The sequence below is a fragment of the Aulonocara stuartgranti genome (genome assembly GCF_965226115.1).
Source record: "Aulonocara stuartgranti genome assembly, chromosome: 2".
NCBI lineage: Eukaryota > Metazoa > Chordata > Actinopteri > Cichliformes > Cichlidae > Aulonocara > Aulonocara stuartgranti.
This window is the reverse complement of record NC_138940.1, coordinates 6,279,118-6,291,186: the sequence shown is the minus strand read 5'-3', so window position 1 is coordinate 6,291,186 and position 12,069 is coordinate 6,279,118. Positions and strand designations below refer to the sequence as shown.

Genomic DNA, 12,069 nt, shown 5'->3' with positions numbered 1-12,069 from the left:
ACTCACACCTGCAAGAAGCTACTGGGAGACCGAGGGCAAGGAACAGACCATGAAAGAAGAGAAAAGACACAGTGCTAATGGCATGCAACAGTGACATATAAATGCATGCAGTAAATTATTACGGAGAAAGCTTCCAGTCTGCATGTTAAGCTAAGCTAACCGTCTGCCAATTATACCTTAGGACTTGAAAATGGCATCTAGAATTGAGTTTGTTCTCCCACTAAGCATTGTATGAAAGATTGTTGTGTTTTCTATGTTTTCTTGGACTAAAGCCATTGAATCTGAACAATTTTTATTGGGCCTCCTCCATAATGACTACAGACCTTTATACTCCTCCACAGCAGATAGTGAGAAGATATTTTCTCACTCTGTGATTTCTTCTGCCAATGCCATGAATGACAAGAGAGTCATTACTGCATGAGGCGTCAGGTTCCACCGAATCACTTCTGCAAGGCAACAGGGAGCATAAAGTCACAGATTTATTTATGGGAATAGTGTGTGAGGCAGAGGTGAAAGAGCTTGCACAGATAGATAGAGAGATAGATACTTGATACAAATTCCAAACTATGAATGACTTAAAAAATTCAACACAGCTGAATTATTGTCAGTCCTGAGAGTGTTGCTTAAGTGTGCACTGCTGGTTTTCTACTCTGTTTATAGGGTGGCTCCCTCTTCTTATCTCTGCACATTTGCAGGTGCTCTGTCAGAGGCGGATCTCAGTATCTACTAATCTACCACAGTGGCAACTCGAGAGCCGGAGCAGCAGAGTTGAGGGCACAGCAGCACCACCGGCACAACACAAGAAAGCCGCTCTTCTCTGGCAAATAACCAAACGATCGATGCAAGATAATAACAGATCTGAGTAGTTCTGGAACCGCTTATCTAAAAAGAAAATACGGTTGCTGTTGTTCTGATTTGTTGTATTGACTTTTTTTTTTTCCTTAAAAGGCATCATAAAATATCAAAATGTATTGATGCACCTCAAAATGTACGGTTTTGACAGTGGCAATTGCCTCTTGGAGTGAAGTTTGAAAAGCTGAAACCGCTAGGGAATGTACACTATCTATTTTTTTATAGAGAAATGGTGGATTTATATCTAACCCCATATCACCGTTAGACATCTTTCAGAGATAACTGTGATATAACACTTATTGTTTCCAATTATGTATGAAATATCTGAGAAAATCACAAAATGTAATAAGCCCAGGTACATGCACCGACAGTAATTAAAGAACCTCACGCTGATATTGAATTACCGGCTCTCTACAAGAGGCTCTGGGAGTGAAGGGAACAGCACGAGTCCCTTTATGAACCGTGTGCAATGAGAACATTCTTCTCAATCAAAACAAAAAAAGAATGAATGCGCTTTAAAGTGCTCTTCAACCCCTCCCTTCAGACCCACAACCTTCACTGGATTTTACCACAGCAAATTGCAGAGGAAAGCACCTGGGCAGGGGAGCGTATACAGCTTTTATTAATCTTTCTTTTTCTCAATTCTTTGACTCCGACAGCTTTTAAGTGAATAGTCTGCTCAGGCCTATGTAGCCTTGTGAAGTCCAGACATAGCCTGCTGAACACTGTGACATCTCCACTCCCTTCAGCTCTAGTGCTGTAGCCTTCATCCAATTTACCATGAAAGGAATCCAGACAGTCCCATAATATGACCCACGGCTGCCTCGATTGAACACGGTCGACACTCTGGGCCCAGGCTTTGCACACATAACCAGCCCGGCTATCTACAGAGGACCAATGGCTGCCTGCTACCCATTGATAAGGCCCATTGCCCAGGGAAAGAGTGGACACGTCTATCTGGCGGCATTTTACAGGAAAGAGTGCCCCCTGGTGCCTCTGAGCATGCTGCACACTTCCAGAGCCAAGCCAGTAGTAAACATATGGCCTTTAACTATATTCGGGGGTGGTGGTACTGTCGGACACAGATTACAGCAGCGTTTCCTCTGTAATTTCATGCAGCAGCAGTGCTTGTTTTGTTTTGTTTTTTCCTTTTTGGGCATGTGTGGTTCCACATCGATTCCCATGTCAGTCACAGTTATCTTTCTAATGCAGGCGACTGCAGTGAGAATATTTTAACTTCATTTTATCACAATAAAAACATGACTTGTCAGCATTAGAGCTGTGCCTCTGTATGATGGAAATTAGGAAAAAAATATATACATATAGGCACTTTTTGTGTCGCTTACACTGCAGTTGTTATGTGACACCACACCCCATGAATAACAAGAGCTCAACGCTATGCAGTCTATCGTTCTCGAGTCCTCTGGTCCACATCTCTTTCCTCGGAGAGTCAAACAGACATGCATAAAGGCCACGACTTTAATGCATTTTTTCCAGACTCATAACAGCTGGGAAGAGACCAGTGTTTTCTGTCACTAACTGGTTCTATAACACCCGAGATAACAGAAATCGGCAGCAGTTAATAAAACCTGTGTATTAACTTCTTTCAGTACTGTCAGCTAAACGCTGCCACAGAGCCTTTGATACCCTTGAGAAATATGGTAACTAACCAAAATACCACAGGCAACTTAAGCATCTTTGTAGCCATTTTGACCGTTTAATTTGAACCAATTTGAAAATGGCTCAGTATTGGAATTTGGCAAAAAAAAAAAAAAAAAAAAAAGGGAAAAAGAAGTTGCATCTCCCCTATCCTCTTGTTTCTCTTTATCTATGAGAGGCTGAGAATAGACACAGAACTGGAGCAGTGAAACAGATATTTATACCTTTATTTACCAGTCTGTACATGTGTGTGGATGTGAAGGCAGCTCCTCGACTCTCGTGTTGGGGATGTGCATCATATTTTGGATAGTGTGACAAATTGGGGCCCTCGGCTCCATGATAGCAGGAACCAGGACCATTGAGCTTGCATTATTCATGAGGACTGGAAATGTCGAGCTGTGATATGGTGCCGACTAGCACCGCAACAGCCGGAATAATCTCAGACTGCATGAGCACAGGGAGTCTCCCCACCTGAACCGAGGCTCTGGGGGGAAAAGAAAGAAAAAGAAAAAAAAAAAAGATGCTATTAGGCTATGACGACACGGGTTAGTTACATTTAAGTTTGATTTCCCTCACAACAAAAGGGCTTTCTTTTAAACTGGGTTTCTAATAAAATCATTCTTCATTTCAAAATCTGAGCAATTACAATCAATTTAACATATTTTCTATGCATTACAACACTCACTTTAATGTCTGAGCAAACAGAGTTCAGATCTTAACTGTTAGAGTGCCCTCTTGTGGCCATTAGGTACATTACTATTACTCGGTTGGATCCGCTTTGGCCTTCAGAACCATTTTAATTTTTTTGTGGCTCAGATTAAACAAGGTGCTGGAAACATTTCTAAGATTTGGTGTCATGATAGCATCGCACAGTTTCTGCAGGTTTGATCTCCCATTCCACCACATGCAAAATGTTCTCTTTTGCGTTGAGGTCTGGTGACCCATTTGAGTAGTGTTTTGTTAAAAAACGAAAAACACCACCAAACCCATCTTCTGATGCATGACACAGCTGGATGGATGGATGCATGCTTTCATGCTGATCTTACCATTCAAATGTCACAACAGAAATCGAGCCTCATCGGAACAGGCAATGTTTTTCCAATCTTCTATTGTCCAGATTTATTGACCCTGGAATGGCACACAGTGTGGTCCTCCACCACTATAGCCAGTCTCCTTTAAAGTTCAATGTGTCTGGCACTCACAGATGCTCTTCTTCACAGCTTGGTTGTTACAAAGTTATTTTAGTCACAGTTGCATTCCTATTGGGTCAAAACAATCTGGCAATTCTCCTCTGCTCTCTTGCATTGCATCAATATTTTTACTCAGAGAACTGCCACTTACCAGAGATGCCTAAATGAGTTGCTGCCATGTGGCTGATTAAATGTGCGCAGTTGAACAGCTGCAGCTAATAAAGTGTGTATATAGCCTCTGAGTGTATATTCTGACAATCCTATCCATTATTCTAATTCTTATCTTGCCATCACACATTTCATGAAAACTAAACTTAAAAGTAACTTAATATCACTGAAGAATGCATAAGAAATGAACAAAGTCACTCTGAGAAGTATCAAACTAAACTGAAAACAACAAAAATAGAACTGAAGTTAAAACAGGACGCACAGCTAACATTTTCAAACTTCTGAACCACCAGAGTCCCTTCCAGTCCCCTTGGAAAATAACTAATTTTATATAACGCTGCCTGCCATTGTTGTGTTGCTTCATCTTTCCATTTTTCCCAATTCAGGAAAAATATAAATCTCAGCAGTTATCATGAACAACGAAGGGATGAATTAAATGTCTCAGTTTCAAGAGAAAAAACAAACAAACCCCGCATCATTTCCACAACACTGGTCAGATGTATTGGCATCAATTTACTTCTCTTATTATGGGAACTGTAGAACTTTATTAGAAAAAGAAACGGGTAATTGAAGAAACGAATGAGGAATCAAGTAAATTAGAACACCAAGAGAAAAATTAGAGTGGGGACTTGTACTATTCTCAGAGTAACAAGATAACACAAGATAACACAAAACAAGTACATAAAAGCAAGAGGAGACTTCAATATCTCTTTTATTAACTCTGACACTCTGTGGTCAGATAGAAAAGGATGAGCGTTACACTTTTCAAGTTGCTTCCATGACTTGTGCAAACACTAGACGGCATCTGGAGACAAAAAGGGGAAAAAATCCTTAGAAAGAAAAATGAAAAGAAAGACATCTAAATGCAGAAGAAATGAATAAGTGAATTTAAACCTAGGTGTTGATTCTTTATGCAGTTTTATTGATTCCCAGCTTCATATAAACTGGATGTTGAGGCATAAACATAGTACATTTGAACAAAAATATAACCAATATTTACAATTATTGTATTAAAAATACAAAAAACAACCGATACGTACTCCACCAATTGTCTTTTTAAAAGACATACAGGTCAAAGTAGTACAAGAAAGAATGAAGAAAAGAAGATCATCACCAGCTAAATGTACATTTCTCACTGACATCACACATCAAACGGAGTAGCAGTTCTACCTACTACACTTACTTTTACGCTTGTACATTGTTGTGCAACGTTTTGTTTTTCGAACTAGGACTCGGCCCGCTAATATGCACATTATCTTCAGAGTTGAATGAACGTGAATGATGCATGTCACCACTGTATTACAAACAAATTATTAACAATCCATCTGCAACCATTACAAAAAAAAAAAAAAATACAATAACAAAAGAAACCCTAGGGAAAAAATGATTAGAGCGAAGTCACAGAACACAGTGGAAAACACTGCACTCATTCAAAGACTGATCAATGTGATCAGTGCCACTCTGAAGAACAACAAAAAGTTTACGTTTCACAAGAGGATTCTTAATCGTTTAAATTGGCAGCCTTGGATTAAAAACAACAAAAAAAAAAAAAAAAAAAAAAAGTACTTCATTCGTCAACTACCTCACCGGAGTCAAAGAAAAAAAAAAAAGATCAAAACTTTCAGTCGCTTCCATTGATGCTGAGATATGATGTAAAACTGGACGCAGGCATTAGCGATATACACACAGCATCCACTGAGCTGATGTCTGTAACAGATGAGGAGAGTTTCTGAGGATGTATCTGGTAGCACGACAACAGAGGGAGGGAGGCAGGGTCGCTCTATGCCGAGACAAAAAGATCTACTATACTGTAACACAGTCTGATAAAACCACCTGAAGCCACAAACACAACCAAAAATAAATGCCCGACTTCCTGGTTCTATATATATATATATATATATATATATATATATATATATATATATATATATATATATATACACACACACACACACACACGAAATAAAACAACAACAACAAAAAAAAAAAGCCAGGGGAAGTATCTTGAATAAGGCATTTCATTCCACTACTGCTTGATTCAAGGTTTGCTCTTGAAACAAGGTGATTCACATTGGGGACAACCGCCGAATGAAATGTTTGCAATCATGGCATCATAAGGCGCTTGGACATTCATGAGATGTGGCGTGTGTTTGTGTCGGGAAGAAGCCAAATCTGAATCAGTGGATATTTTCATTTGGAAGGGAAATGGGTGTATATTCAGACTATTACAAGATCATGTTGCAAAGGTAGAGTCACACTGGCAGCTTTTAAAACAAAATCAGCCCTGCTGCTGGTCTGTGATCCTTTCATCAGTAAAAATAACGGAATGAAAGGCAACTTTTCTAATATTAGTGCTCGATTGCTGCTCACAGTTTGTACTATGATTCTTAGATTTCTCGATTTAGCTCGCTTGTGTGCCTCTGATGCACTGTAGAGACCAACACCGTTAAGCCTCATGTGATTCCCAGTGGGTCATCTCTGTGCTTTTTCCTATAATCGCCATCAAAAGTCTCAGTGTAAAACAAAGCAACTAGATGATACAAAGACTGAGATATAACCAGACACACTCTGCTGATATGCTTCACTCATACCCTGTTATCCGGGGGTGGGGGGGGGGGGGGGGGGGGGGTGGCAGCAAGCATCTGGTAAAATCTGATATTGTGCTGAAAGTGCTAGCTTTTGAATTAAACTGTGATTTTGTTTATGCTTGGGTATGCAAAATGTATTGTGTGTGTGTCTCTGTCTGTTTGTGCATGTGTGCACGTTGGTTCTCCCACCTGAGTCCTCCTCCTAGCTCTTTGATTTAAACCAACAAGTGATTAGCTTTCATATGTGACATGAGATAATACTGGATTCAGAGTTCAAACCCTCAGCAACAGATGGGTCATTTCAGTCCAGGCAGAGAAATTATGGGCTGACTTGATTTCTCTTTTCGGTCCCCCAGAGTGCAATCAAAGAAACAAAACTCAAACAAACCAGAAAAAAATCTAGTGGGAAGTTGAAAATTAAGAGTCAAGTCAACCGTTTCTCTCCGTCTTCAGCATTAGTCTGTTTTGTAGTTTTATTTGTTCTTGGGTTGGGTGTTTTTTTGTTGTTTTTTGTTGTTTTTTTAGAAAGTAGAAAATGAGAAAGTGCAGATGAAGCTCAACACGTCATGATGCTGTGGTGTCAACAGCAAGGTCTGGGATTTTGTTACTGGTGGCGGCGGCGGTGGTGGTGGTGGGCAGTCTTAAGAAGTCAGTCCTGTTTGTAACAGTAATATTTATGTGGTTTTGTGTGTCTGTGGCTTGGGTGAAGCCCCCCCAAAACCCAGTGCCAGTCAGGGTTCTGCAGTCTTATTTTTTTCCAAAGTGCCAGGCATTTTTTTAAATCGTCTTTGACCTTCTCTCCATCTCTTCTTCACAGTATTTTTATCTTTTTTTTTTTTTTTTTTTTTTTTTGCATGCAGGGTCATTCAACCCTCCATGATGCTTTAAGGCGGAGGAGGGAGATGAGCAGAGGAATCCACCAATAAGGAGGGAGAATCAAGTGGAGGAGGCAGGCACGTTATGTCACGGATGAGTCTGTTTGCCTGTCTCTTTAATCCTGTCCACCCTGAACAAGGGGCACTTCAAGTTACTGCAAAAAGATGTCCACTGTTGTCCCTCAAACCGCTGACACCTGTTCATCCTCTGTGGAGAGAGAAACAAAGATAGGCATCGGTTACCTTGAATGAATGCATGAGCTAGAATGTAATAAAGTTGAAGAGTTAATGAGGTCAGCAGTGGCAATGTGTAGAATGAAAACCTGCCTGAGACATCGCTCAGGAAGCTTTTACTTAATGTAATGGCAACAATATTACCAAAGAATACCATCATTTTTCTGATCAGCTTTAACTCACATCAATCTGAAGTTTTCGAGGGAAGTTTTCAAAGCTTGACTAAACTTGTTTGATTGGACACAAACACCGCAGTACAACAGTGCTGCTCAGTCATCTGAAGGCAGACTGTGGCGTTTTCGAAATGTAAAGCAATAAAGGATTTTCAAAGCATTTTCTCCAAGTGCATTTGGCATGGTGCTCGGATAGTTTTGCCTGAGATACTGCCCAGATAATTAACAACTTGCTGATGCCAACTCTGCCATGAGCCATGTTAGATTGCATGGCAGATGTCACAGATACATTCACTACTCCAACACTTCACTTTGCTGCAGATGCTGAAACCTCTGACATACAAAGCCAAAAAACAGCTTTAACATTTCCATGTGCTTTATTTAAGCTTCCAGTTGGAAATGTCCTCCACTGGAAATGCACTGCAGTATCTATTTTTAACAGGTTTGAGATGATTTGTTGACATCGGGATTTTTTTGTGTATATTAGCGGCAGGAATTTTTTTTTTACCGTTTCTCTCACTGTTTTCCTTCCAATGGCCTTCTTTGAGTCATCACTCTCAAAAAGTTGGAAAAATGTTTGTAGTTTTGGTCTGTTTCAGTTCCAGTTCTTGATTTCTTGCATCAAACCATGGATGAAATCAAGGACAGGCAGCTTGTGGGTGGAAAAAGATTCTAAAATGTCAATTTTGGTAAAATATTTTCATGTTGCGTGTCAAATTTCTTTTTGTGGCTGCTTTTAGTGTGTAAACAAACAGCTGTTTATTAGGCAGGCATACTGAACTACCTAAACTAAAACCTTTTTTCAAGCTTGCACATCAGCCTTTCTTTAAACTAGCCTTTCATGTTAGTCTATACATTTATTACTTAACAAGTGCACATCTATCCACATTTTGATCTTTCTTCGCTACACCAGACCACTACAACGACACACAGTATGTTCAGAGTCACTGCAGGCGAGTCAGGGGTGTGCTGGTGCAGGTGAATGGAGGTGCATGTTTTCAGGCACTGACTGCATGGGTGAGAGGATCCTAACACCGTGTCTGCTGATGAATGCTGTTTGGACACGGTGTGTGAGAAAGTGAGAGAAGAAGAGCAGAATGCGTGGTGGCAGAGAAGTAGTGAGTCTAATCCAGTAAGTATGACTCATGCATGATGACATATTGCGGGTAAGAGGTGAGGGTCCCACTCCAAATCAAGACTTTCCAGATCAAATTTAATTTCCACTGACTTTTGGAATTTGGAGTGGGACCGGTGCTACTAGTGCTGTGGGGGTTGTATGCATCTCTGCTGACATGCAGGTTCACTGGTGTGGAGGGGGCAACCTGATAAATTAGTTTTTACCTGCCTTGGGGAGTCGGGCCCTGCCTGTTAACCCCCGTACACACACTGTCATGGTCTGGGAGTCTCTGGTGTATGCTGTGCCACTGGCTTCCTCAGAGCGACTAGTTTGGAAGACAAGGACTCACCCTCCTCTTCCTCTTCAGGCTCTTGCTCCTCGGCGGGTGAGCGAGTGCGGTGGAGGCCGCCTGCCCGGTGCTTGGCCCCCTGGTGGGCCTGGTGGGAGTCGGGCGACTGGGTGACCATGCGCGAGCGCTGCAGAGCCGTAGTGTAGTCTGGTGGCCGCCGGCCTGAGTGGGTCGCTGTGGACATGGGAACAGACTGGGCTGAGTGCTGTCCCTCAGCGAGGTCAGAGATGGTCAAGGCAGTGTAGCCGGGGGGAGTCGGGGGAGGCTCACGGTAACGGCCCTCTTTTCGGGCTGAGGGGATACAAAAGAGAGACACGTGATGATGTGTTTTATGAAGCTTTTTTGGCAGCGACAGCAGAAGATGACAAATCAAAAATTAAGGGAAAAAAAGGATGAGATGCAACATTTAAAGATGCTGTCATTAAATGTTACCATCTCAAATCTGGACTGCTCTGCTGCACAGAAGAAAAACAATCCTTCGATAGGATGTAGGATTACCTCATAATTTTGGGATCAATGCCCATTTCATTCTTTTTTTTTGCCAAGAGTTAAATGAGAAGCAATCTGGGAACCCAACAGCTATCCTCTAATGATTTGGCCTGTGGGTTGACTGATATTTGGGCCCCATTCAGCGCAGCCAGTGGACATCGCGGCCAAAATTCTGGACCCGAGTCACTGTTCAGGAATGAACAACAAAACTGTGAAAAGCAAAATGCTAGCTGATGGTTTCCAGATACATTTCCCTCTTGGTCTTTGCAGGGACAACCACAGCCTGCCCAAACATCATTGGTTAAAATGAGCTGGATTACAAACTAAAGCCACAAAGACATTTGTTTGTTTAATCCAATGTTTCTCAAACTGTGGGGCAGGCCGCAATAATGAGACACTGAGCTGCTGCAGGATGAATGTATAATGTTTAATATTTATATTAGGACATGCCAGGAAAGAATTCAGCACCACTGGAATCTGTACATTATTTTAGGTCTAAAATGTGTTATATAGCAGGTACGTGTAGGTTTCTTTGTGAGGTGCACAAACTTGAGGAGTCTCCTCATGACTGTGAGGTAATAAAGACTTTAGAAAGTCACTGCAATCAAGTCAGTAAACAGTCCGACTCGTAATGGTGCATAAAAAAAACAAAACAAAAACTTAGCAGTCACTTACAAAGGCCGCCTTTATTTCCGACAGTGATGGGTGATGGAGATGGTCGGCCGAGCTGCTTTGCCTCCTCTGACCCGGTGGATGTGATGCTACTTGTTTCTGGGTCGGTGCTGACGTCCTTTCCTCCTCTCCTCTTTATGGTGCCGGTATCCCCCTCGGAGTCCTCCCCCCAGTATGCTGCTGAGGACGAGGAGGAGCTGGCAGATGCCCAGCTCCCCCTTGCCTGTGCTGCCCACAGTGCAGCTGATCCCCCTAATATGGCATCTGGCCCGCCAGGAGGGAGCCCTCCAATGCCGCCTCCACTTCCACCACCGCCAAAGGCCAAAGTTTCCCAACTACGTCCTTGCTGCATCGTCTGGATATTATCGTGGGAGCCAGAGGAACAGGATGTCCAAGAACCGCGGCCGCTGTCTGCAGCGTCGAGGGAAACACGGTCTCCCTGATCCTGAGTCAGTTCCTCTGAACTGGGTGAGGAGAGTACTGTATGGCCGCCAGCATAAATGCCCCGACAGTCCTGCATTGATGAATATGACCTAGGATATGATGTTTAAAAAAAAGAATAAAAGATGACGATGCTTCACCTCAGAAGGGAAAAAAAAACAAAACAATGATTCACTTATCAAGTTCTCAGTAATCCTACCCAAGACTGTACTGATCGGGGTCAGTTGTGGCTCTTCGTTCCAGCCTTGATCCTCCAATGTGAGAATCCCCGACTACTCCGGAGTGACGAAGTCTCCTCTCCTCCTGGGCCATGTCGAAAGAGGAGTTACTAACGAGACTGGAGCGAGAGGAGATCTCACTGTGACCAGAGTCTGAGTAGGTGTCTCCCATCCTGTTGTAACCTGGAGGAGCGAGGAAGAAGTGGAAGACGATACATTTATGTACTTGCAGTAGATCAGAATTTACAGTTTTTAATTCATAGTCATTGGTAAAAGTAGTGCGTGATTATGAGAAAAGCATTCAAATTCTAAGTGCTTATCTCTGTTTTTACACAACTTAAACCTGGCTGACTAAATTAAATCCATACAGTATCTGTTTTATAGTATAAATCAACTCTTATTCACGCATCATCTGTCAACTTTAATATCATATTGGTCTCTCATACTCTGAACAATGAGAGCCATCGTGCAGTACATAGCGGCAGCCACTAGGTGGCAATTGTAGCTCACCATGACTGCAGTCTGGAGAGTGGTGTCAGAGGGAGGGAGGATTATTGGCTTACCCTTCTTGGGCGAGCTCTGGGGGGAGGTGGGAGGGGAGGAGAGCTGGGAGGAGGCATTGGACATGGTGTCCTCTGGCTGCCTCCGGTGTCTTTCGCTCCCCTCCTCTGAAAGAGCGAGGATCTTCTTCAGAGACTGCGGGGAACTGGTGCCTGTGGATGAGCAGAATTAACATGAGGAACACTGCCAGACCCCAAGGGTGCTGGGACGCTAAGCAGCATTGTCTGGGATTTTTTTGCATTTGTTTATTGCCAGCCAGCCTCTTGGTGGCAGCACTGTCACAAAGAAGCTGAATCAGCCATTGTCTGCAAATAAAAAGATGAGGAGGACAAGGTAATAGGAGCATGTACAAGGACAAGGGAACAGAAGATCTATACAGAATGCTGTTCATGCAATCATGCACCATTACTGTATCCACCTGTACGGAAAGCTAAACCAATTAAAAAATAAAAAGATTCACATCCCAAGAATTTTACCTTCATA

At 42.3% G+C, this 12,069-nt stretch overlaps 1 protein-coding gene across 5 annotated transcripts in view; it reads right to left on the bottom strand.

The window, feature by feature from the left end:
* Window positions 1-4,551: 4,551 nt before the first annotated feature.
* The window catches only part of rapgef2b (Rap guanine nucleotide exchange factor 2b), a 113,086-nt gene continuing 105,568 nt past the window's right edge, over window positions 4,552-12,069 (bottom strand). For 2 of the 5 annotated variants that reach the window (XM_082505882.1, XM_082505884.1), the window contains 5 exons: window positions 11,589-11,738; window positions 11,007-11,208; window positions 10,370-10,899; window positions 9,081-9,496; window positions 7,430-7,540 (listed from right to left, as the gene is read on the bottom strand). In XM_082505882.1, the coding sequence (XP_082362008.1) occupies window positions 9,129-9,496; window positions 10,370-10,899; window positions 11,007-11,208; window positions 11,589-11,738 (1,250 nt within the window). In that variant the 3' untranslated portion in view covers window positions 7,430-7,540; window positions 9,081-9,128. Of the gene's footprint in view, window positions 7,541-9,080; window positions 9,497-10,369; window positions 10,900-11,006; window positions 11,209-11,588; window positions 11,739-12,069 lie in introns of all 5 variants that reach the window. The other 3 variants (XM_082505885.1, XM_082505886.1, XM_082505883.1) reach the window with 3 other exon arrangements.